This window comes from Sesamum indicum, linkage group LG11 (assembly GCF_000512975.1).
Source record: "Sesamum indicum cultivar Zhongzhi No. 13 linkage group LG11, S_indicum_v1.0, whole genome shotgun sequence".
NCBI classification, from domain to species: domain Eukaryota; kingdom Viridiplantae; phylum Streptophyta; class Magnoliopsida; order Lamiales; family Pedaliaceae; genus Sesamum; species Sesamum indicum.
In genome coordinates this window covers 10,630,063-10,651,676 of record NC_026155.1, presented here as the reverse complement: position 1 = coordinate 10,651,676, position 21,614 = coordinate 10,630,063, and the positions used below count along the sequence as shown (strand labels likewise).

Genomic DNA, 21,614 nt, shown 5'->3' with positions numbered 1-21,614 from the left:
AAAATATGTTAATAAGAAAGAAGTCTTTACAGTGATAATATAATATAGTTGTTTTGATATATTTTTGTTGAGAGATGAGAGATGTACAGTTGAACTTGTTGTGGACCAACTTAGTTCAATTTTCAGTTTCTTTTTGGGATAAAATTCGTATCTCACTGACGCCCAGTTGTGGAACATTACATGGGCTTTAGCGTTTCTATACCTGTAGGTGGGGTGGGGTTCTCATTACTGATTTTATTTATTCATTAATCTGAATTACGTTGATGCAAAATAAAAAAACAATTAAGCCAAAAGCATTAAGGCATTTCTTGAATGTAGTAGTAGTATTCCAATAGTAGAAAGAAGACAATGCCCCCAAAAAAACCAAGAAAAGAAAAAATTAAAGCGCCCAATGGGCTGAGAGCCTAAACCAGTAAACCTAATCAATCATCACCAATGACAGTTATTAAAATTGATAAGAAAATATTTCTTTAAATTTGGGAAGGCAACAAACTGGTGAATTCATGAGGGGGGTTCACTGAAGATGGCTCATTTGGCACTGGCAAGCTGGGTCCTCAGGAGCTTGGCAGCAGCAACCATGTTTTCAAGGGCTGGCTTCACTTCAGTGTACTTGCGAGTCTTGAGACCACAGTCAGGGTTCACCCACAGAATGTTGGTTTCCAGCACAGCAAGCATCTTGTTAATTCTGTCCGCAATCTCTTCGGTTGAGGGTATTCTTGGGGAGTGGATGTCGTATACACCTGGTCCGATTCCAGCACCGTACTTCACTCCTTCACGGAAGACTGAGAGGAGCTTCTCGTCAGAACGAGAGTTCTCAATGGTGATCACATCAGCATCCATGTTGATGATGGAGTGGATGATGTCGTTGAAGTTGGAGTAGCACATGTGGGTGTGGATCTGTCGTTCACCAACAAATAGATTAGCAACAGACCTTGTAGTATTGGTAACGAAAATGAAAAAGAGCTCATTAGCACCTGGGTTGTATCCTGGACGCCGCAGTTGGTGATTCTGAAAGAGTGGACCGCCCAGTCCAAGTAGAAAGCATGCTCAGCCTTCCTGAGAGGCAACCCTTCCCTCAGTGCAGCCTCATCAATTTGGATGACGGTAATGCCAGCCTTCTCAAGATCCTCGACTTCCTCCTTAATGGCCAGAGCAATCTGGTAGCAGGTTTCAAATCTGTGAACCAAGAGATACATGTCAGAATGAATAAGATAACTCGGTAAGAATAATTTCTCTTCATCTCTTCTAATGAAGTGGAACCGAAGAGTAAAAGACATATACCTTGGTTGGTCATTTCTGACGAAAGACCAGTTGAGAATGGTAACGGGGCCAGTAAGCATTCCCTTCATTGGGCGCTTGGTCATGCTCTGAGCAGCAGTGGACCAGAAGACTGTCATTGGCTTGGGGCGACTCACATCACCATAAATGATTGGCGGCTTCACACAGCGAGATCCATAAGATTGGACCCACCCATTAGCAGTGAAGGCAAAACCAGACAATTGCTCTCCGAAGTACTCAACCATATCATTCCTCTGGAATTTAGACCCAAAAGATAAAGATAGTATACACCAACGAGCCAATAACATATATTGTTAATTTTAAATTGTAGCAATCCAATTGACCTACCTCTGGTTCTCCGTGAACGAGAACATCAATATCAAGGTCTTCCTGAAGCTTGACAACTTTGTTAATCTCCTCTTTGATAGACTTAATATACTCCTCCTCGGAGATCCTACACAGCAGAGTAATGATACCTTTAGACTGCAGACTCGAGGCATGCAGAGAATACAAAGTGTAAAGCAAGCAACAACCACTCACTTCTTGGCCTTGTATTCACGGCGAACTCTCCTGAGTTCTATGGTCTGAGGGAAGGAACCAATGGTGGTTGTTGGGAGGATTGGAAGGTTAAGCTTCTTCTGTTGAGCATCAAGTCTGGCACTGACATTTGTAGCACGACGGTGATCAGAGCCCTTCAGAGCAGCAGCCTGGTGGAACATAGTAAAATAGATTGGTGAGTACTGGAGACTCGGCAGCCAAGAAGCCTGAGAATCTAAAAAAAGAAAACATGCGGATTAATCACTTACAGCCTTTTGGACAGCTTCATTAGTCACCCTTGGAGAGGATTTCCTTGAAGCCTGAGCAGCAGCATTAGCAGAGAAGAATGCCTGAAAAGTAGAAGCAACATGTGCACATCAATATTACTGTAGCCAAAATAAAACCTACAGTGCCTAAGAACTTGTGGACAGTTTAGTTCCAATAAGATCAATATCCAATTCAAAAAATAGTGCATCCTGGAAACTAGTCTATGCCCCAAGCTTTAAGTAACATCAGTTTTGACAAATACCTCATCCTTCTGTCCAGCCAATGCCTTTGCCAGAGCATTTACTTCAACTACTTTTTGTGCAGCAAATGCGAGCCAGGATTTGATTTCTGAGTCCAGCTTAGGCTCATTTACCAAATCAACAGCAGTATGGAGGAGCGAGCAGGAAGTGGACACAACAAGCTTGTCTGAAGAAAAAATCATATTGAATTTATCTGTCCAACAAGAGGAAACTTAAAACTTCATAAATAGAGTCAAGCACCATACCCTTTCCAACTATGCCCTCAAGAGACTTCAGGGTGACGAGAGAAGCATCTAGATCATTAGCCCAGATGTTCCTTCCATCAACCACTCCAGCAAAAAGATATTTGCCTGAAGGGAATTCGCTCTTAATCAAATCAAGGGTCTTAGCTCCACGGACCAAATCAAAACCAAAACCAGTAACTCCACTCAGCGCGGTAAGGGTTTTGAATGCAGGTGCAGGGACATCAGCAAAGTAAGTCTCAACTAGAACATTGAGCCCAGAGAAAGATGATTGTAGTTCAGCATAAGCCTTAGTGAATGCTTCCAATTGGTGAGACTCAAGATCCAAAACTAGAGTGGGTTCATCGAACTGGATCCATGAAGCTCCTGCTGCCTTCAATTCAGCAATAACTTCCCTGCCGGGATGTTCATACATTTAAATGTTAGATGCGAGTAATAATGAGCATAGCGACACTATCAGATTACTTAATATAAAAACATTTTTCTTACTTATAGATTGGAAGAATTTTGTCAAGAAGCGAAAGAAGTGGGAAAGTTTTCTCAACACCCTTGGCAGGCTTGGAGAGTAACAAGTATGTGACAGGGCCAATAAGTACTGGAACAGTGTCAACACCGAGCTGCATGAAGGAAAAGGACCATCAAGAGGCAGCAGTAATAGGTAATAGATAGAACAAAAATTTTAACAATAAAGAGGCATTTGTTATGGCAACTAGACTTCAACCACATTTTAAGTATGGTACAAAGACACTGGCTGACATTATTGAAAAATTGACACCCACTCCATTAACATATCAAAAATTGGAAATGTAGCAGGAGATTTAACAGAGCTCATACCGCCTTAGCCTCCTTGTATTCATTCACTGCCTTGTGTGAAGCATAAGAAAAGTTCACATCAGGTCCCAATTCAGGGACAATGAAGTGACTGCATTCATAAACCAACAAGTTAGTTGATAAACATCAGAAATGAAAAGATAAAAACCTTTTGAGAAATTTGATTTATCACTTACTAGTTGGTGTCAAACCACTTGGTCATCTCCATAGCAGGAACAGAGGCATTTCCTCTGGCCATGGAGAAGTAAGTAGAGAAACCAATCTCACCACCAGTCCAATTGTATCTTGGGGGAACAGCACCAAGCATTGCGGTTGTATCAAGCACCTGATCATAGTAAGAAAATGTGTTGCTGGGAATGTACTTGATCCCAGCATCAGACATCTGCTTCCAGATGGATGCCCTGAGGTCTGTAGCCACCTTTTCCAATTCCTCGGCACTGCTCTTGCCATCCCAGAAGGACTCCAGAGCAAACTTCAGCTCTCTCTTTGGTCCCATACGGGGGTATCCAACAATGTGAGATGCCATTATTCTGGAATGTCAAATTCAATCTATCAAAATCGTAGCAAAACCAAGAGACATAAATGTTGTATAGTAGGTAACTTTGCACCCAAAAACAATAAAGAAACAAAACTCAAGAAAAGGGTCATAACAAATTAGATCCTGCATGCGTTCTTTTCTATATTTGGTAAAGATCATACATGTGTTCAGTTGAAAGCAATTCCATTAAGGATAGCCTTCACTAGCCTTCTGAACATAGCGGTAGATATTGATAATATGAGATCTCAGTTTCCTATACCTCCAACTTCATTTGTCATAGTATCTCAGATGCAGCTTTTCTGTCATTATCATAAAAGTCTTGTCTTGCTTTTCCAGATAGATATATGTAACGAATACTCACACAGGCCAATCATAGAGAACATATATCAACAAGGAACAGATTGCTCTCCTAGATCACCTTATATCATAAGCTTCATGAAATGAGACAAAGATAAATGAGATTAACTATAAACAAGTAACTAATTTTATTATCAAATGCAGTGATTGGGGCTTAGACCAATCAAGCACTCAGATCCACCAACGTCAAAAATTAAAAAAATGCAGATCCAGTTGCTAGAATAAAATAAATGCTCCGAGCACAATAATGGGAGACAATGCAGACAGATTCAACTGAATAAACACACTAATAGCTACTTCACTTCAGATCCATTCAGTACAAAGCTACAAAAACCAGATCTACAAATCTCCACCCTCCAAATCCAAACCATTTAAAGCCCATCCCCACAATTTTCACCCCCCCAATCACAATTCATCCCCATGCAGCATGCACCACACTCCCGACACCGTAATTACAGCATACTTAAAACCACATAAATATAGCTCAAACTTCCTGATCAACTACGATTCAAAAGCCAGCACCAAACCAAAATACACCAACAATCACAAACTCTTACCAATAGATCTAATAAAAATGAATTCCGAAAGGGAAGTACGAAAAGTAAAAAAAGAAAAAGAAAAACTACAAAATCAAAAGAAACAGAAGACAGGAATTGGTAACATGGAAACATAAATATAAATACAAGTGAACGAAGCAAAAGCAGAAGTAGAAGAGGGACACAGGGGTCCGTACCTTTGCTAGAAAGGGGGGAGTTGAGATCACTGACCCGTTCTAGAGAGAGAGAGTAGAGATACAGAAGGGGGGAAGGCAAGACGCGAGTTGTGGAGATGAGTGAATGGGCTAATTTATAGAGCAAAATATACGGTCGCGGTGGGACTACTGGTAGATCTCGGAATGTGAGGTTTCTGCCTACAGCCACAGCAAACCTGTTTTTTTCCTATATAAATCATTTCTCATTTCTTCATTTTGCTGATTACAGTGACGGGGATGCATAGGATCACGCGTCCCTTGAGGTGCGTGCCTTGACGCGCTAGGTTGGTAAGCTTTTACCAACCCTCTCTCTCTCCTCTGCAGGACCGACGTCTCAGCTTTCTTTTTCTTTTCTTTTATTTTATTTCAGCCCTTGCACGGGCGTCGGTGATCTGCCCGGGGGACCTTTTTGTCTTTTTCACTCCCCTCAAGCTCAGCGGCCGGGCGGTAGAGGAAGGGGGCGAACGGCAAGCAAATATACAATATTGAATTTAAATCGTTGATTTGAATTAAATAAAATTTAAATTATTAATTTATATTGAATTTAACTGTTCAGTTCAAACACAGTGACATCTAACTATATTTTTTTTAAAATCATAATTGTTTATTATATTAAATATCATCAATCATAGATCTATAGCACACAAAATTTAATGTTTCATAATTAATTTATAAAATTAATTTTATTATAAAAAATCAAGACAAATCACAGGGAATGTGCATGTATCTTATGTAGGTGTCGAGAGAATTTTTTTGCTATATTTTTTAAAAAATATGAGGGAAATTTTTGCTTGTTCTTTCTTCATGATTTTTTTTTAATATTTTTAATAAGTGTTTGTCTTTTACTAATTAATTTAGTAACATTCAATTTAAAAAAAATTAAATTAATACCTAAGATATACCAAATTTATTTTTTAAAAAATATAGAAGTGGTAGCAAATGTAACGAATATCTAAATCCAGTGATAATTTGCTTTCTGTCTATATATGTTTTACCAAACCCACTTATAATAGAAAGATATATTAAATTGTTAGATTCAAACCTTTAGTAGCCGCAATGCTGTAATATATGGGTTTTTTTTTTTTTTAAGACATGTCGATTAAAAATAATTGATATGTCGATTCAATCAATACATTTATATTAAAATAAATTAATAAATTCACTTCGAGTAAAATAAATAATACTCATTACAAACCCCACATTTGATTGAATTCAAACATATGATCTCGAATTTATTTAGGAACTTCCATCTTACCAAAGTGTGGGTTTCGAGCGAGTAAGAAAATTGAAAAAATTTTTTTGTCCGAACTAAGTTTGATCGAACCAACACTTATGTTACTTGATTAGTCACTTTTTTTTTTAATTATATATCAATCATATTATAAATATATTATACTTACTATATAATTATTTATACTCGACCCAACTAGAATTTCGCTAAAATTAGGATCCTTTCTGGAAGGGAATTCATGCCCTGCATGCCTAATGCCAGAGTGCAAGTTGTTTGTGTTAATAAATGATGCGAGTCGTGACCCAATTTCTGGAGAGCGTTTGTGTCACGCGGTGGGAAAACAGGTGGGCTAATCCTGGCCTGATTAGAGGGGTAATTCAGACAGAGTCAAGTGTGTAATGAAAATATCCGGGATGTTGGTGGCACACCACCTGGGCGACCCCTATACTTGAGCCACTACCAATGCTTGAGTTACCCAAAATGCCCCCCTATTTAGTATCAAATGACTTGAGTCCACAAGGATGATGAAGCTGTTGGTTGGGTAGGTAAGTAGGACCCACGCCAAAGATCAAATATTTGCTCATAATCGGGATAAATTACAATTAATTACCCTACAATTTGTTATAAATATAATACTTACATATTATTTGAATATAAATATTTCATAAAATTAATAATCATTTTAACTACAGTGAATTTTAAAAAATATTTTATAATTTATCAAATAACGAATAGATCTTTATAACAAATTTTAAAGAAACCCACTGTAATTACCTTAGATAGACAGTTACAGTTAATAATTATCTTATGATGAAAATGTTTTGGAACTTATAAACCAATCAAACTTCTTATTTACAATCCATTTGGAACAGTTGGTTACATTAAATTTTATTTAAACGAAAAACTTATATGATTTAAAGAGGGGAGGGGGGGAGATGAGAAAATGAGGATGAAGTGCAGACAAGATAAAGAAATGAGGAGGTGAGGTGGTCCAGTGCTTGCTTGGGTTGCTGTAGTATTTCGCTTTTCTTGACTGCATGTCTCTTGGCTTCGTCTTCAAGCATAAAACTGGCCTCATGTTTGCTTGCAAAAGGCTTCCGTTGAAGGATGTGATGCGCCCTAACTTGTCCCGGTTCGGATAAATAAACTAGGCGTGCGCCCCGTGCTATGTATCAATCCACTTAATATTTTATACAATTATGTGCAACTCCATTGAAAAAAGAAACAATATTGAAAAAATAATATAAGATATTTTATTTTTTTCGATTGAAATGCATGAGTACCACTGTATTTATTGCTGTTGAAATATGTACTGAGAGATATATTTTGAATAATGATCCGGGTCGAATAATGCGATCTCGAGACTCGATCTCAACTTAGAATGCCAATTCGTCTAGGACCAGATTTTAGATTCCCTGAGAATAAAAACACGAATCGTGAGCTCGTCGGGCACGTCCCCGACAATGACCCTCCGACGCTCTTCCCTGAGAATAAAAACACGAATCGTGAGCTCGTCGGGCACGTCCCCGACAATGACCCTCCGACGCTCAAATTAGGTTGATCGAGAGAAATAAGTGCGATCTAGAAATTTCGGACTCAATTAATGTGTATCAGTTACCTCATTTATGGTGCGTCGGGGTCTATTTATAGAACACAGTTGTACGTCAAGTATTGGGCCACGTGGCCTTATCTCGTCGGTGCGCGTTCTGATCGAACGGTGGTCATTATCCGGGTCTTCGGTCGGTGTACGCGATCCGGGTCGGGTCAAATGCGACCCGCCTGCTACAAAATATGCGGATCCTGATCGCGAAATGACTATAATGCCCTTAATGAGGGGTGTTTTGGTCCTTTTGTAGGTGTGATATTTGAATACTCATCATTACTCCCTCACTTTCTCAAAGTGCACGCTCGTGCCTTTGAGGACGTCGAACCGTCGCTGCGGACGCGTGTCTTCATCCCACTGGTTTGTTCTATGGCTCGCATCCCGAGGATATTTTGCCTATAAATACCCCCCGCATTCAAAACGTTTCGCCTGCTTCAAATATTGACTTTCTGCGACTGCTCTTTACAGCCTGAAGTTCGAATTCGATCTGCAGCTTCCAGAGCCATCCTGTTCTAAGGTACGATGTCTTCCAGCTCTAACTCGAACTCTAAGTCGCATCCTGGTTCTGGATCCGCTGCCATTCCTCCTGAGTCTGCGTCTGAGTCCGTGTCTAGGTCCGAGTCTGGGTCTGCATCTAAGTCTGTGTCAGGGTCTGCTCATGGGTCTTTCTCTACTTCTCCGAAAAGGAACAAACAGTTTCCTATTTCCAAGCTTCATGATAAGCAAGCTGGCCCATCGGTTCTTGCTAGGTTCCAGGATAGGCTCGCTAAAAACCCTTGGGAAGCCCTGGTTAGTAAGGTAACGACCTCGGTTCTTAGGATCAGAGAGAAGTACCATATTCCGTCTGATTACGACATCATCATCCCTGCCACCTTCGATCGCATGCACCGTCCCCCCGAGGGTTTTAGTGCTTTTTCTATCAAACACCTTAACGCCGGACTCCGGTTTCCCTTGGCTCCTCCTGTGGCCTCGATTTTGAATAAGCTGGGGTTATGTCCCATGCAACTTTCTCCTAATTCTATTACCCATATTATCCTTTTTGTTGTAATAATGCAATTCTTAGGCCTCGAACCCAGTTTTGATAACTTTTGGAGTTTGTATACTTTCACCACCTCCAAGCGGTCTGGGAGTAGAGGTTTTTTCTACCTTTCGGCCAAGCCCGAGTGGGGGTATCTGAGCGCCCTGAAGTCGAATGTAGGGGTCTGGTTAGATCGCTATATTTTTATTCGACCTCCTAGAGGTGTCTGGCCCTTTAAGAACGAGTGGACCAAGTATAAACCTCTTCCAAAAACTAGTGGAGGGGGGTTAGAAGGTGACCAAATAAGGAGTCTAACGTCCTATAATTATGACCCCAAGAAGCTTCTATCTGAGAAAGTTTTACAACTTTCTGGGCTTTCTCCTGCATCCTTCCACATTGAAGAGTCCTTAGGTGATTTTCTCTTCTCTCGCTGTTCTGATCGTCCTGTTTTACCACGCTTACGTGTCTGTTCGTCTTGCAGATAGCATCATCATGAGTTCGCGTAATGCCCTACGGATGCAAGCGGTTGCGAACAAAGTGGACAAGGCGAAGGCCAAGGGAAAACAGGTCGCTTCTACCTCTGCTAAGGATCAAACTGCTAAGGGTCCTGTTCCCCCTAAGGATCTTCCTCCAGCACCCATTCCGTCACAAGTCCGTGTGTCGCCCGTTCCTACTGACCGCCAGCCCATCCTTGTCGACAGCGAAGGGACCCCCTCTCTGCCTCTTCTCGGATATAACTCCAGCGACCTGGAGTTGAACTTGGATACTATCAATGGCGATCTAGGGGTGGAGTCTGAGAAACTGGAGAGGGCTGGTTGGGAGAAACCGAAAAAAAGGAAACGGTCTTCGCTGAAACACGGGCATGAGGAAGATTCGAAGGGGAAGGAGTCGGTGGGTCCTTCTGATCCCCCTAAATCTCCGTCCCCACGGCCTAAGAGTCTGAGCAGGATGGCTCGGGAAGCTGCGGACAAGTCCAGCCAAGAAGATGAGCAGGACAGGTTTCTGAAGCTGGAGCAGCTTGCTTTGCATTGGGAGGAGGCCCGGGGGTTTGCAGCGGGCTCCTAGTCGCAACCTGACGCCTCCCGGGCAAAGCCTTCGAGGTGTGATGGCTCCACCAGCACGGTGCTTTTTGCTGAGGCCGAGGGGGAGCCTTTTGACGTCTATAACTCACTGACTTCACTTCGCGATCAAGGCTCCCTGGTAATGACCAATCCTGTTCGGGTCGAGCGATTCGGAGCCCACGCTATGCTACAGGTAAATTTCTATCACAGGCTGCCCCTATCTACCCGAACTCATATAACAATGGTCTTGCAGGGTCTAACATTTCTCCGGAGCTTGTCGTTGAAATGCACATCTTATCGCAAGAACTATATCAAGTCCGATAAGAAGGTGCAGGAGCTTCAGGCCCCGAGTGGTGGATCTGGACAACCAGGCACTGAAGCATGCGGATGAACTGTTGTCTTATGCTGAGCAGATTAAACGCTTGTCGGGCGAGCTCGATGTCGCTAGGAAGGAGAGGGAGATCGCCATATCCGAAAGGGAAGTTGCCTTGGCCGAAGGCAGGAAAGAGGGGTTCGATGCTGGTCGTGAGGCCGGACTGGCAGAAGGTCATACACGGGGTTTTGAAGAAGGCCAGTCCGGTCGCATCCCTTTGGAGGAGCACCAGAAACTCCTGGCTGATTCTCGAATGGCTGCTGTCCGTGATTTCCTGAAGACGGACACTTTTACGACTGCCTTGGAACTCAAATCTACTGACTCGTTCGCCAAAGGTTACAAGACCTGCGAGTACCAGATCGAAAAACTCGGCGGGTTCCAAGAGTCTTTTGATCGCAGCCGATTGGACATCACTCTTGATGGCGATCTTCAACCCTATCCTCCGGACCCCGAACTGAAGGATGACGAATTCATGGTCCTGCGTGCGGAGATGGAAGCCGAGGCGGAGGACAAAGATGACGACGAAGCCGCTTAAACTCCTCCCTTCTTTTTGATAGGATTTTTTGGTCTCTTTATTTTTTTTTTGAATGACTTCCTCTTTTTGTATGGCCCCATCTTCCCCTCGATACATACCGGAACACTAACTTGTACATTTTTGGGGGATCGATCCGTGGGACTTAACGAACCTGTAAATGTTACTTCATTAATGAGATTGCTTCTTTGATCTGATGTCTTCGTAATCGGTTTTTGCCTTTGCATACAATATTTTGCCTTCGCATACTAGTAGTTTTTTGTCCTCCGAAATGCTATTCGAATGCGTCTTTTTCAGTTCGCGTTTCTGGACGCGTCTTTTTCAGTTCGCTTCTTTGGACGCGTCTTTTTCAGTTCGCCTCTTTGGACGCGTCTTTTTTAGTTCGCCTCTTTGGACGCGTCTTTTTCAGTTCGCGTTTTAGTTTGAATGCGTCTTTTTCAGTTCGCATTTTTGGACGCGTCTTTTTCAGATCGCGTTTTGTCTGAATGCGTCTTTTTCAGTTCGCATTTTGGACGCGTCTTTTTCAGATCGCGTTTTGTCTGAATGCGTCTTTTTCAGTTTGCATTTTTGGACGCGTCTTTTTCAGATCGCGTTTTGTCTGAATGCGTCTTTTTCAGTTCGCATTTTGGACACGTCTTTTTCAGATTGCGTTTTGTCTGAATGCGTCTTTTTCAGTACGCATTTTGGACGCGTCTTTTTCAGTTCGCGTTTTGGACGTGTCTTTTTCAGTTCGCGTTTTGTCTGAATGCGTCTTTTTCAGTTCGCCTCTTTGGACGCGTCTTTTTCAGTTCGCATTTTGTCTGAATGCGTCTTTTTCAGTTCGCCTCTTTGGACGCGTCTTTTTCAGTTCGCGTTTTGTCTGAATGCGTCTTTTTCAGTTCGCGTTTTGGACGCGTCTTTTTCAGTTCGCGTTTAGTTTCGGCGAATTGGCATGGTTACGATTAGAGATGAGCACGAAAGGGCATAAAAAAGGTGCGCATAGTTTTATAAACCAATGTTAAAATGAATTTACAATGGGTACAAATGTTTAATCAATAACAACGCTCAATCATGGACACAATCCTTCTAACCTTTAATTATACAATTTGGTAATCTGTTAGAAGTCTTCGTTGACGGCCCTTTGTAGGTTCCTTGCTCTACCCGTCGGTTGATGGCCTTTCACAGACTCCTTGGTGTGCGATCTCCCAGCGGTTGATGGCCTTTCACAGGCTCCTTGATGTGCGATCTCCTTGTTGATGGCCGTTCACAGGCTCCTGGTTCGATCTCCTTGTTGATGGCCTTTCACAGGCTCCTGGTTCGGTCTCCTTGTTGATGGCCTTTCACAGGCTCCTGGTTCGGTCTCCTTGTTGATGGCCTTTCACAGGCTCCTGGTTGATGGCCTTTCACAGGCTCCTTGTTCGACCAGCCGGCTTCAAGCATAAAACTTCTTCAGGTTCTGTATGTTCCAAGGGCGTGGCAAATCTCGACCTTGCAGGTCTTGCAGCCTGTATGTACCCTTCTTTCTGATCTCGATTACTTTGTACGGGCCCTCCCAGGGCGGTTCCAACTTTCCCACGTGCTTGGAGGCTTCTACCTTCTTCAGCACAAGGTCTCCTACCTGCAACTGGCGTGGTCGAATTCTACGATTGTAGCTCTTCATCATCAAACCTTTGTGGTGTAAAATTCGAGCATATGCGGCCTCCCTCTTTTCTTCAATGACGGTGAGGTCGAAGTTTCGTTCGGTTTGGTTCGTCTCGGGTTCGTACTGCATGACTCTTTGCGATTCCTCCCTGATTTCCGCTGGAATGATGGCTTCGGTCCCATATACTAGGCAAAAAGGGGTCTCGCCCGTGGAGGTTCGTGGTGTTGTGCGGTAAGCCCATAAGACCCCGGGCAGTTCGTCAACCCATAACCCCTTGCTTTCGAGCCGCGTTTTCAAGTGTTGCAGGATCGTCCTGTTCGTCACTTCGGTCTGTCCGTTCGCCTGAGGGTTCGCAACTGCCGTGAAGTGCTGTGCGATCTTTAGCTCCTTGCACCATTCCGTGATCTTCTTGCCCTGGAACTGCGTGCCATTATCAGATATTAGTATCCGGGGTATACCAAATCTGCATATGATGTTCTTCCAGATAAAGTTGATGACTTCCCTCTCCGATATTTTGGCTACTGCTTCCGCTTCGACCCACTTGGAGAAATGTTCGATCGCTACAATGATGAATTTCTTCTGAGCTTGTGCGGGCGGAAAAGGTCCTACGATGTTGATTCCCCATTGATCGAACGGGCATGCTATCTTGATTGGTTCCATCGGGGTTGCGGGCTGATGTATCAAGGAAGCGTATTTTTGGCAGCTCTCGCATTTTCTCACTAAGTTCTTGGAATCTTCGACTAGGGTGGGCCAGAAATACCCCTGTCGCATCACTTTCTGAGCTAGCGATCTCGCCCCTGAATGATTGCCGCAGCTTCCTTCATGTATTTCGCGCATCACGTACAAGGCTCTTTCTTCATCCAAGCATTTCAGGAGAGGGCCTTCTACTGTTCGTTTGTAGAGCTGACCCTCTAGCAATGTGAATCGGGCGGCTCGAAATTTGACTCTTTTCCCCGCTATCGAATCGCTAGGTAGGGTACCCTGCTCGAGATACCTTATGATTTCGTTCATCCACGATCCTGCTTCTGAGACAACCTAGACTTCTGTTCTATCCGCAAGGACCGACTGCTCGCGTACTAAGGCTGTGATTTTTCGATCTCGAATTCCATCCATCGCGGCTCCAAATTTTGACAGGGCGTCCGCTTTGTCATTCTCTATTCCGGGAACTTGCAGGATGGAGCATCTACTGAACTTTTTCATCAATCGATGCACGGTCTCTTTATACTGGGTCATTGTTCTTTCTCTCGTCTCGTACGCTCCTTCGATCTGCATAGCAATCAACTGCGAGTCGGTAAAGACTTCCAGATCTCGAGCGCCTGCCTCATATGCGAGCTCTAATCCCAAAACCAGCGCCTCATACTCTGCTTCATTATTTGTCACCGGGAATGATAGGCGAGCTGCAACTTCTATCTCGAGTCCCTTGGGTCCTTGGATCAGTATGCCCGCTCCTCCATTGTTTGCGTTAGAAGACCCATCGACATGCAACATCCATTTTGAATGGGTGTGATCGGAGGCTTCAGGTTCCTTCGAGTCGTCGGACAACTCTGTGATGAAATCCGCGAGCACCTGTGCCTTCTGGGCTGTCCTAGGTTGGTACTCGATATCATGTTGCCCCAATTCAACCGCCCACTTGATCAATCTTCCGGAGGCTTCCGGTCGCGACATCACATGCTTAAGGGGGTGGTTTGTCAACACCACTACTTTATGCGACTGAAAATATGGTCGTAGCTTTCGTGCAGTCACTACTAATGCAAGGGCGAGTTTTTCCATCTCTGAATATCGCAATTCTGCCCCCTGTAGCATTTTACTGACATAATAGATCGGATTCTGGTTATTGGCTTCCTCTCTCACCAATACGGAGCTGACCGCGTTCTCGGACACCCCAAGATACAAAAATAATGTCTCCCCTTCTTTTGGATTTGCGAGCAATGGGGGCTTCGTGAGATATTCCTTCAATTCTTGCAAGGCATGCTCGCATTCAGGGGTCCACGCAAAACTCTTGGGCTTCCTCAAGGCTTTGAAAAATGGTAAGCGTCTGTCTGCCGATCGTGAAATAAACCTGCTTAAGGACGCGATCTTTCCCGTGAGTTTCTGCATCTCTTTGATCGAATTGGGCGACCTGAGGCCCATTATGGCTTGTATCTTTTCCGGGTTCGCCTCTATCCCTCGCTCACTGATCATATACCCCAGGATTTTTCCTCCCGTCACTCCAAAGGTGCATTTGTCCGGATTGAGCTTCATTCCGTGCGACCTCATTATGCTGAACGCCTGAGAAAGATCTCGCAAGTGGTGCTGTGACCTCTTGCTTTTCACCAGCATATCATCCACGTACACTTCCATGGTTTTTCCTAAGAGATCCCCAAACATTTGATTTACTAGTCGCTAATAGGTGGCACCCGCGTTTTTCAGCCCAAATGGCATCATGTTATAGTAATAGATCCCTTTCTCTGTGACGAATGAGGTCTTGTCTCGGTCTTCTTTTGCCATTTGGATTTGGTGGTATCCTTGATAAGCATCCATCATTGAGAATCTTTCGAACCCGGCGGTGGAGTCGACCATTAAGTCAATCATCGGTAAGGGATATGTATCTTTCGGGCAGGCTTTGTTCAAGTCTGTGAAGTCGACGCACATACGCCATTTTCCCGAGGGCTTTGGAACTAACACAACATTTGAGAGCCAATCAGTGTATTGAATCTCGGATACATACCCAGCTTTCAACAATTTTTCGACCTCTTGTCTGATTATTTCATTCTTATCACTCCCAAATGATATCTTCTTTTGCTGCACCGGTCGAGTTTTCGGGTCGACGTTGAGGTGGTGAACGATAACCCTGGGGTCGATCCCCGTGAAGTCTGAGGGGCTCCATGCGAATATGTCAACATTCTTTCTCAAAAATTCTATCATGGCTAGCTCCCCTTCCATGTTCGTCCCGATTCGAGTGGTCTTTTCGGGCTCGTCTGGTACCAGCTGCACCTTTTTATATTCGCCACTGGGTTTCATGTGCTCCACTTCGTATGGACGGGGTTCGGCGTCTTCCTTGACTTTTCTTCTCTTCTGGCTCGGTTCCCCTTTGAGTGATAGATTATAACACTTGCGCGCCTCCTTCAGGTCACTAACCAATTCTCCCGTTCCATTCTCCGTAGGGAATTTCATCTTCATGTGATAAGTGGAAACTACTGCTTTGAATAGATTTAAACCTGGTCTTCCCAATATTACATTGTACGCGAAGGGTGTGTCGACCACTAGGAACTTGACCATCAACGTTTTTCGCCTGGGGATTTCTCCCATCGATACTGGCAGTTCGATAGTTCCTAACGAGACGACCTCGCTGCCCCCAAATCCTACTAAAGGAGTCTTTACTGGTTCAAGCCGGGCGTTTTCCAGACCCATTTTGTCGATCACATTCTTGAAGATTATGTCGGCCGAACTTCCGCTGTCGATCAACACTTTATGGACTGTGTAATTCGCGATATCCAGTTTGACGACCATGGGATCATTCATATCTCCGTTTTCCTTTTGTCTGTCCGAGCTATCGAAGGAGATAGCCTCTTCTTCTTCAACTTTCAATATAAATTCCCTTCCCTGGTTTGAACTGATTGCTCGAGCACGTCTCTTCCGTGTTCGGCTCGAATCTCCCGCATTCGGCCCTCCTGCAATCGTGAATATGACACCTTTTGTGGGTGCATTGTTTCCACCTGTTGGGGCCCTGTCGATTTTTGATGGGCCTGGGTGTCCATCCCGATCGCGACTTCTCGATCGGCTTCTTCTCTCCCTACTGATTCTGCAATTTTGAGGGACACGGTCTCGGAAGTACCCCTGCCTGACCAGCCTCTCTATTTCGTCTTTCAACTGAAAGCATTCCTCTGTGTTGTGACCCTTCTCACGATGAAACCTGCAATACTTGTCGGAGAACTTCTTGGATGGGGTATATCTCGTGTGCCTCGGCCATTTCAAAACATCAGCGTTTTCCACCATCATTAAAGCTTTTTCTCTGGACATTCCCAGTGGGGTGTAGTTATGAAATTTTGGGATGTACTTTGGTTCCCTCTTCTTTTCCTGCTTCGATTTGCTGGCATTGCTATCTCGGTTCTCTGCAGGTCGTCTGTGTGTATGGTCGCGTTCTCTTCGTTCAAAGTCCTTCATTGCGTTCATTTCTTCCTCGTCAATGTACTTCTGTGCTAAAACCATCAACTGTTCCACGTCACTGGGCGGGTCGCGTGCTAGGGCAGATGCGAAGGGTCCTTTTCGCAATCCATGAATGAGGATGCTCACCAGCATATCCATCCTCAACTCCTGTACCTCCAGCGTCTCATTATTGAACCTTCCCATGAAGTTTTTCAATGTTTCGTCGTCTTTCTGGCGGATATTGAATAAATGGGTGGCTGACCTCTTCTGTCTTTTCTTGCTTGCAAAGTGGAAATTGAACTTCTGTATGAGTTGTTCATAAGTCTCAATGCTTCCTCGGGGTAAATTTGTAAACCACTCTTGCGCTTTTCCTACAAGTGTGGTCGCGAATAGTTTCGCCATTATCGAAGCGGTTTGTCCATACAGGTTCATCACCATCTCAAATGCAACCACATGCTCTTGTGGATCTTTCATCCCATCATATCTCCTCAGGTCGGACACTCTGAATCCTGGCTCCACTGTTTGAATTAGGATATCGTTGCAGAAAGGAGAATTCTTGTTTTGCGAAACTATCTCTCCACGCTTCTTTAGCTCGTCAATTTGTTTGTTGAGGCTATGTATCTGTTTGCCTACACTTTCGACCTCCGCTCGGGATATTATGGGTTCTCGTCTCTTTTCGCGAACGTGGCTACTAGAACCGGTGTCGGAGGATGCCGAACGCTTGCTATGACGTTCCTGTTCGCCCAACACCCTCGACTCTCTCAGTGGTTCGACGTTCTCAAACAGTTGCCTCCTCGCTGTTTCTTTTACCAACGGAGTTGCTGTTCTCCTTTCATATTCTACTATTGCTTTCCGGCTAGCTTCTTCCATCATTCTTTGTAGCTCTTCTTGAGTTAGCTGAATGGTCGTTCCAGTTGTTTTCCTTGGTGTCTCACCTTCCCCGGCGTTTCTCCTCGATGAACCCTCCATTATGATACGATATTCTCAGATTTTCCCACAGACGGCGCCAACTGATCCGGGTCGAATAATGCGATCTCGAGACTCGATCTCAACTTAGAATGCCAATTCGTCTAGGACCAGATTTTGGATTCCCTGAGAATAAAAACACGAATCGTGAGCTCGTCGGGCACGTCCCCGACAATGACCCTCCGACGCTCAAGTTAGGTTGATCGAGAGAAATAAGTGCGATCTAGAAATTTCGGTCTCAATTAATGTGTATCAGTTACCTCATTTATGGTGCGTCGGGGTCTATTTATAGAACACAGTTGTACGTCAAGTACTGGGCCACGTGGCCTTATCTCGTCGGTGCGCGTTCTGATCGAACGGTGGTCATTATCCGGGTCTTCGGTCGGTGTACGCGATCCGGGTCGGGTCAAATGCGACCCGCCTGCTACAAAATACGCGGATCCTAATCGCGAAATGACTATAATGCCCTTAATGAGGGGTGTTTTGGTCCTTTTGTAGGTGTGATATTTGAATACTCATCAAATAAAAAAATAAGCATTTATTTATTCATATTACTAATTTAGGAAAAAATGCAAGCAACTATGTGATGTTGTAAATAGACAAATTATTTCATATGAAAAAAAAAAAAATTACAATTGACCTCCCTATATTCAAATGCAGTAATTTACTTCTCTGTGTTTTCTAAAAATTTAAATTGCTGCATTAATTTGCATTTTAATATAGCACGAATTCCTTCAAGGATCTATGAATCTGCGAACACTGCGACAGTTGAATCAAATGTATAGGAGATAGAGTAAATTATTTAAAAAATATTGATTTTTTTTTTTTTGCAGAAGTAGGTTTATTTGGAATGTTTTAAAATTTTAGTTGCAATTTTTTTTTAAAAAAAAATTATTCCATGGCATCGCGATCTTAGATCCCGGTGCCATTTTCTTTATTAAAAAAAATTGCTAAGAATTTTAGTAGAAATAAAGAAAAATTTATGGTGAAAAAATTAAAAATTCGAATCTTAATAAAATATGATGAAAATTAGCAAACTTGATCTTTTTGGAATCATCTGAATGAGAATATTTGAGCGGTGGTGGTCTCAGGCCATGATTCTTCTTGACGGCAGAGAAACTACGACAAACAATTTCAGTGCAAACTTTGACGGTGGAAATAATTCAAATTTTTAAATCTCAAAAAATACTTGATGAAACTAAACAAGACCGGTCTCCTTGGAATTGTCTGGACGAGAGGATTCGAATAACAGTAGTCTCAATCCGTGATTCGTCCTGACGAGGAGAAACGGCGGCAAACAGTTTCAGTGAATTTCCAGCGAATTTCCGACGAAAAAATTTTCAAATTTTCAAATCTCAACAAATACTTGAGAAAATTGAGCAAAAAATGATCTCGTTGGAATCGTCTGGACGAGAGAATTCGAACGGCTATGGTCTCCATCTGTGATTCATGCTGACGGAGGAGAACTGGTAGCAAACAACTTTAGTGCGAATTTTCGATAGAAAAATCTTCAAATTTTCATATCTCAACAAATACTTAATAAAATTGAGCTAGGTTGGTCTCGTTAGAACCTTTAGATCGAGACGAGTCCAGTGGTAGTGGTCCATGATGGTGGGTCGCTCCATGGTGGCAAATCGACGACGAAAAGGTGCGGTGTTCGTGCTAAAAGCCCATTATTCACAATTGATAAAACTTGAAATTGTTTGAGAGAAAATATTCGTCTCATCAAGAGGAGTTGAACGGTATATTTGGTAATTGACAATTCATTATGATGGTGCCAACATTTTAAAGAGAAGTTGGCAATATTTATTGCGAAACAAAGTAATTTTTTTTAAGAAAAAATTTAGTCACCTCGATTTGTAACCGAGGTGACTTTGAATAATTTTTTTTTTAAAAGTTAATTTAGTCACTGCAGTTACAAACTGCGGTGACTTGAATAATTTTTTTTTTTTTAAAAAAAAGTTAGTGGCACTGTGCTTTCACATTGCGGTGCCACTCAAAATTTTAAACCTTTCAATTTCACTTTATTTTTTTAATTTTTTCTTTTCTTTTACATTTTAAAAATAATTTCATCTAGGAGATATATATGTTGATTCTTGCCATTGATGTCGCATTTACAGAATTTCATAGAATGAGTAAAGTACATGACTTTTTCTCCTACAGCCCAACAACAGCAGCAAAGCCTGGAGTTGGAGATCCACATGTTGTCAATTTTGTATGTGATATACATTAGTAAAAAAATATATAAAATTATAAGGGCAAAAGAGTAATTGGATATATAGGAGGCACACCATAAGTACATAAAACCTATCACACCATATAATTTCCAACACCCCTATAAATACCAAAATACTAATTTTTTAATCGAAGACGACTATTCATTGACAAGACCCCTCCTTCTTGATTATTACACATTTTGCGGAAACAATATTTCACCTGGTGTAAAAGTCCGTCGTGGTAAAATCCCGATTTATTCCTTAGCAAAAAAACCTCGACCACATCATTGGCGCCGTCTGTGGGAAAAAATTTCACCTCGACGTTGAGCATGCACACCAGGTCCCGAGCCCGTGACGTACACGATCTAGACGCAATACGAGAAGCCCAAGCGAGCGGAATGGAACAGAACCCCCCTGGTGAACAGTCAGTTCCTCAGGAGGTAACCCCCCTAACACACCAGCAAACACCCCTCAATGGGGGACTCCCCTCGTCACATCAAAAATCTTTGGTCGTGCCCCCAATCGGAGTGCTCCCCTCGGAGGCTCCACCCCAAGAACCGATGATCCAGCTGACACAGGAGGCCTTGATAGCCTTGATACGAGATGCGTCTACACGAGCTGCGGCTCAAGCCGTGGCCCAATTTGTGGCGCAACAACCAGTGAACCCGCCCCCTCCTTCCCCTCGTAGAAGTTGAGAACTATCATCGGCTCCCGAGGAGGAGGAGCAGAGGCGAGAGGAAGTAAATAGTCGGATTTCCAGACCCAAAGTTGCACAAACTCAAGATCGGAATCTCCATAATCGAGAATCTTTCGCCCCCCCCCAACTTGGGGAGCCGAGGATTCCCACTTGCCGTTGGGTGTGGCACCTCCAAGACGGAGCCCATTTGCCTCCAACATTCGGGCAGAGGCGCTCCCAGCTGGTCTTAAGGTGTCGAATCTGTCGGAGTATGATGGAACGGGAGACCCACAAGAACACTTAGACAAATTTTACGCCAAGATTGATTGGTACGATCTAAGTGACGTCGCTTACTGCAAGGTCTTCCGCACTACGCTGTCAAAACGCGCATTAGCCTGGTTCAACCAACTGCCTGCTGTAACTATTTCTAGCCTCGAGCAATTGGTTCAACGTTTCTTGCACCACTTCTCCATGAACAAAAAGGTCCCAAAAACGGGGGCATATCTATTTACTATCCGTCAGAGGCAAGGCGAGACTCTGAGAGATTTCATGCAAAGGTTCGTAGATGCAGTGCATGAGGTTCCTCATGTTAACCAAGAGTTGTTAGCTAGTATTGTCCAACAGAATCTACAACCGGGAAGATTCAAAGAGTCTATAGCAGGCAAGCCCCCTAGCGCTATGGAAGATTTACTCGTGCGCTCCCAAAAATACATCCGGATTGAGGAGTCTAATGCTTTGGATCCTTCCCTTAGCGGCAAAAGGAAGGGTCGAGAAGAGGAAAAAGAGCCGAAAAAGAAAGAGGAACGCAAGCATGTGCCTCCGGTGGGGTTTGCTCACTATACCCCCTTGAATGCTCCTAGGGGGGAGATATTAATGGTGGCGGAACAGCAAGGACTAATCAGTCAATGGCCGACAAAGATGAAAGATAACCCTAAGAGACTCAAATCCGACAAATATTGTCGTTTTCACCGAGACAGGGGACACACGACGGAGGAATGCCATCACCTGAAGAATGAGATAGAAAAATTGATCCAGCGGGGACACTTAAAGGAGTATGTCAACCACTATGCACAAGGACGCAATTTTGACCGTGGGCCGAATGTGCAAACTCCTCGTGACGATAACTATCCC

At 43.4% G+C, this 21,614-nt stretch overlaps 2 protein-coding genes across 3 annotated transcripts in view; one reads left to right on the top strand and one right to left on the bottom strand.

The window, feature by feature from the left end:
• Positions 283 to 5,209, bottom strand: LOC105173934 (5-methyltetrahydropteroyltriglutamate--homocysteine methyltransferase). 2 transcript variants are annotated; one of them, XM_011095854.2, is made up of 12 exons: positions 5,044 to 5,209; positions 3,592 to 3,945; positions 3,419 to 3,506; positions 3,074 to 3,201; positions 2,588 to 2,979; positions 2,345 to 2,508; positions 2,085 to 2,165; positions 1,819 to 1,985; positions 1,627 to 1,732; positions 1,282 to 1,532; positions 975 to 1,176; positions 283 to 897 (listed from the first exon to the last, which is right to left on the bottom strand). In XM_011095854.2, exons 2-12 carry the CDS (start codon positions 3,939 to 3,941, stop codon positions 529 to 531), a joined length of 2,298 nt encoding a protein of 765 aa, XP_011094156.1. In that variant the 5' UTR covers positions 3,942 to 3,945; positions 5,044 to 5,209; the 3' UTR covers positions 283 to 528. The 2 variants fall into 2 exon arrangements, with proteins under 2 accessions (XP_011094156.1, XP_020553222.1); XM_020697563.1 differs by lacking the exon at positions 5,044 to 5,209 and having other exon boundaries at positions 3,592 to 3,964.
• The window catches only part of LOC105174196, a 1,462-nt gene continuing 53 nt past the window's right edge, over positions 20,206 to 21,614 (top strand). Inside the window, exons 1-2 of the mRNA XM_011096222.1 lie at positions 20,206 to 20,497; positions 20,713 to 21,535. Of these exons, the coding sequence (XP_011094524.1) occupies positions 20,206 to 20,497; positions 20,713 to 21,535 (1,115 nt within the window). The remainder of the gene's footprint in view (positions 20,498 to 20,712; positions 21,536 to 21,614) is intronic.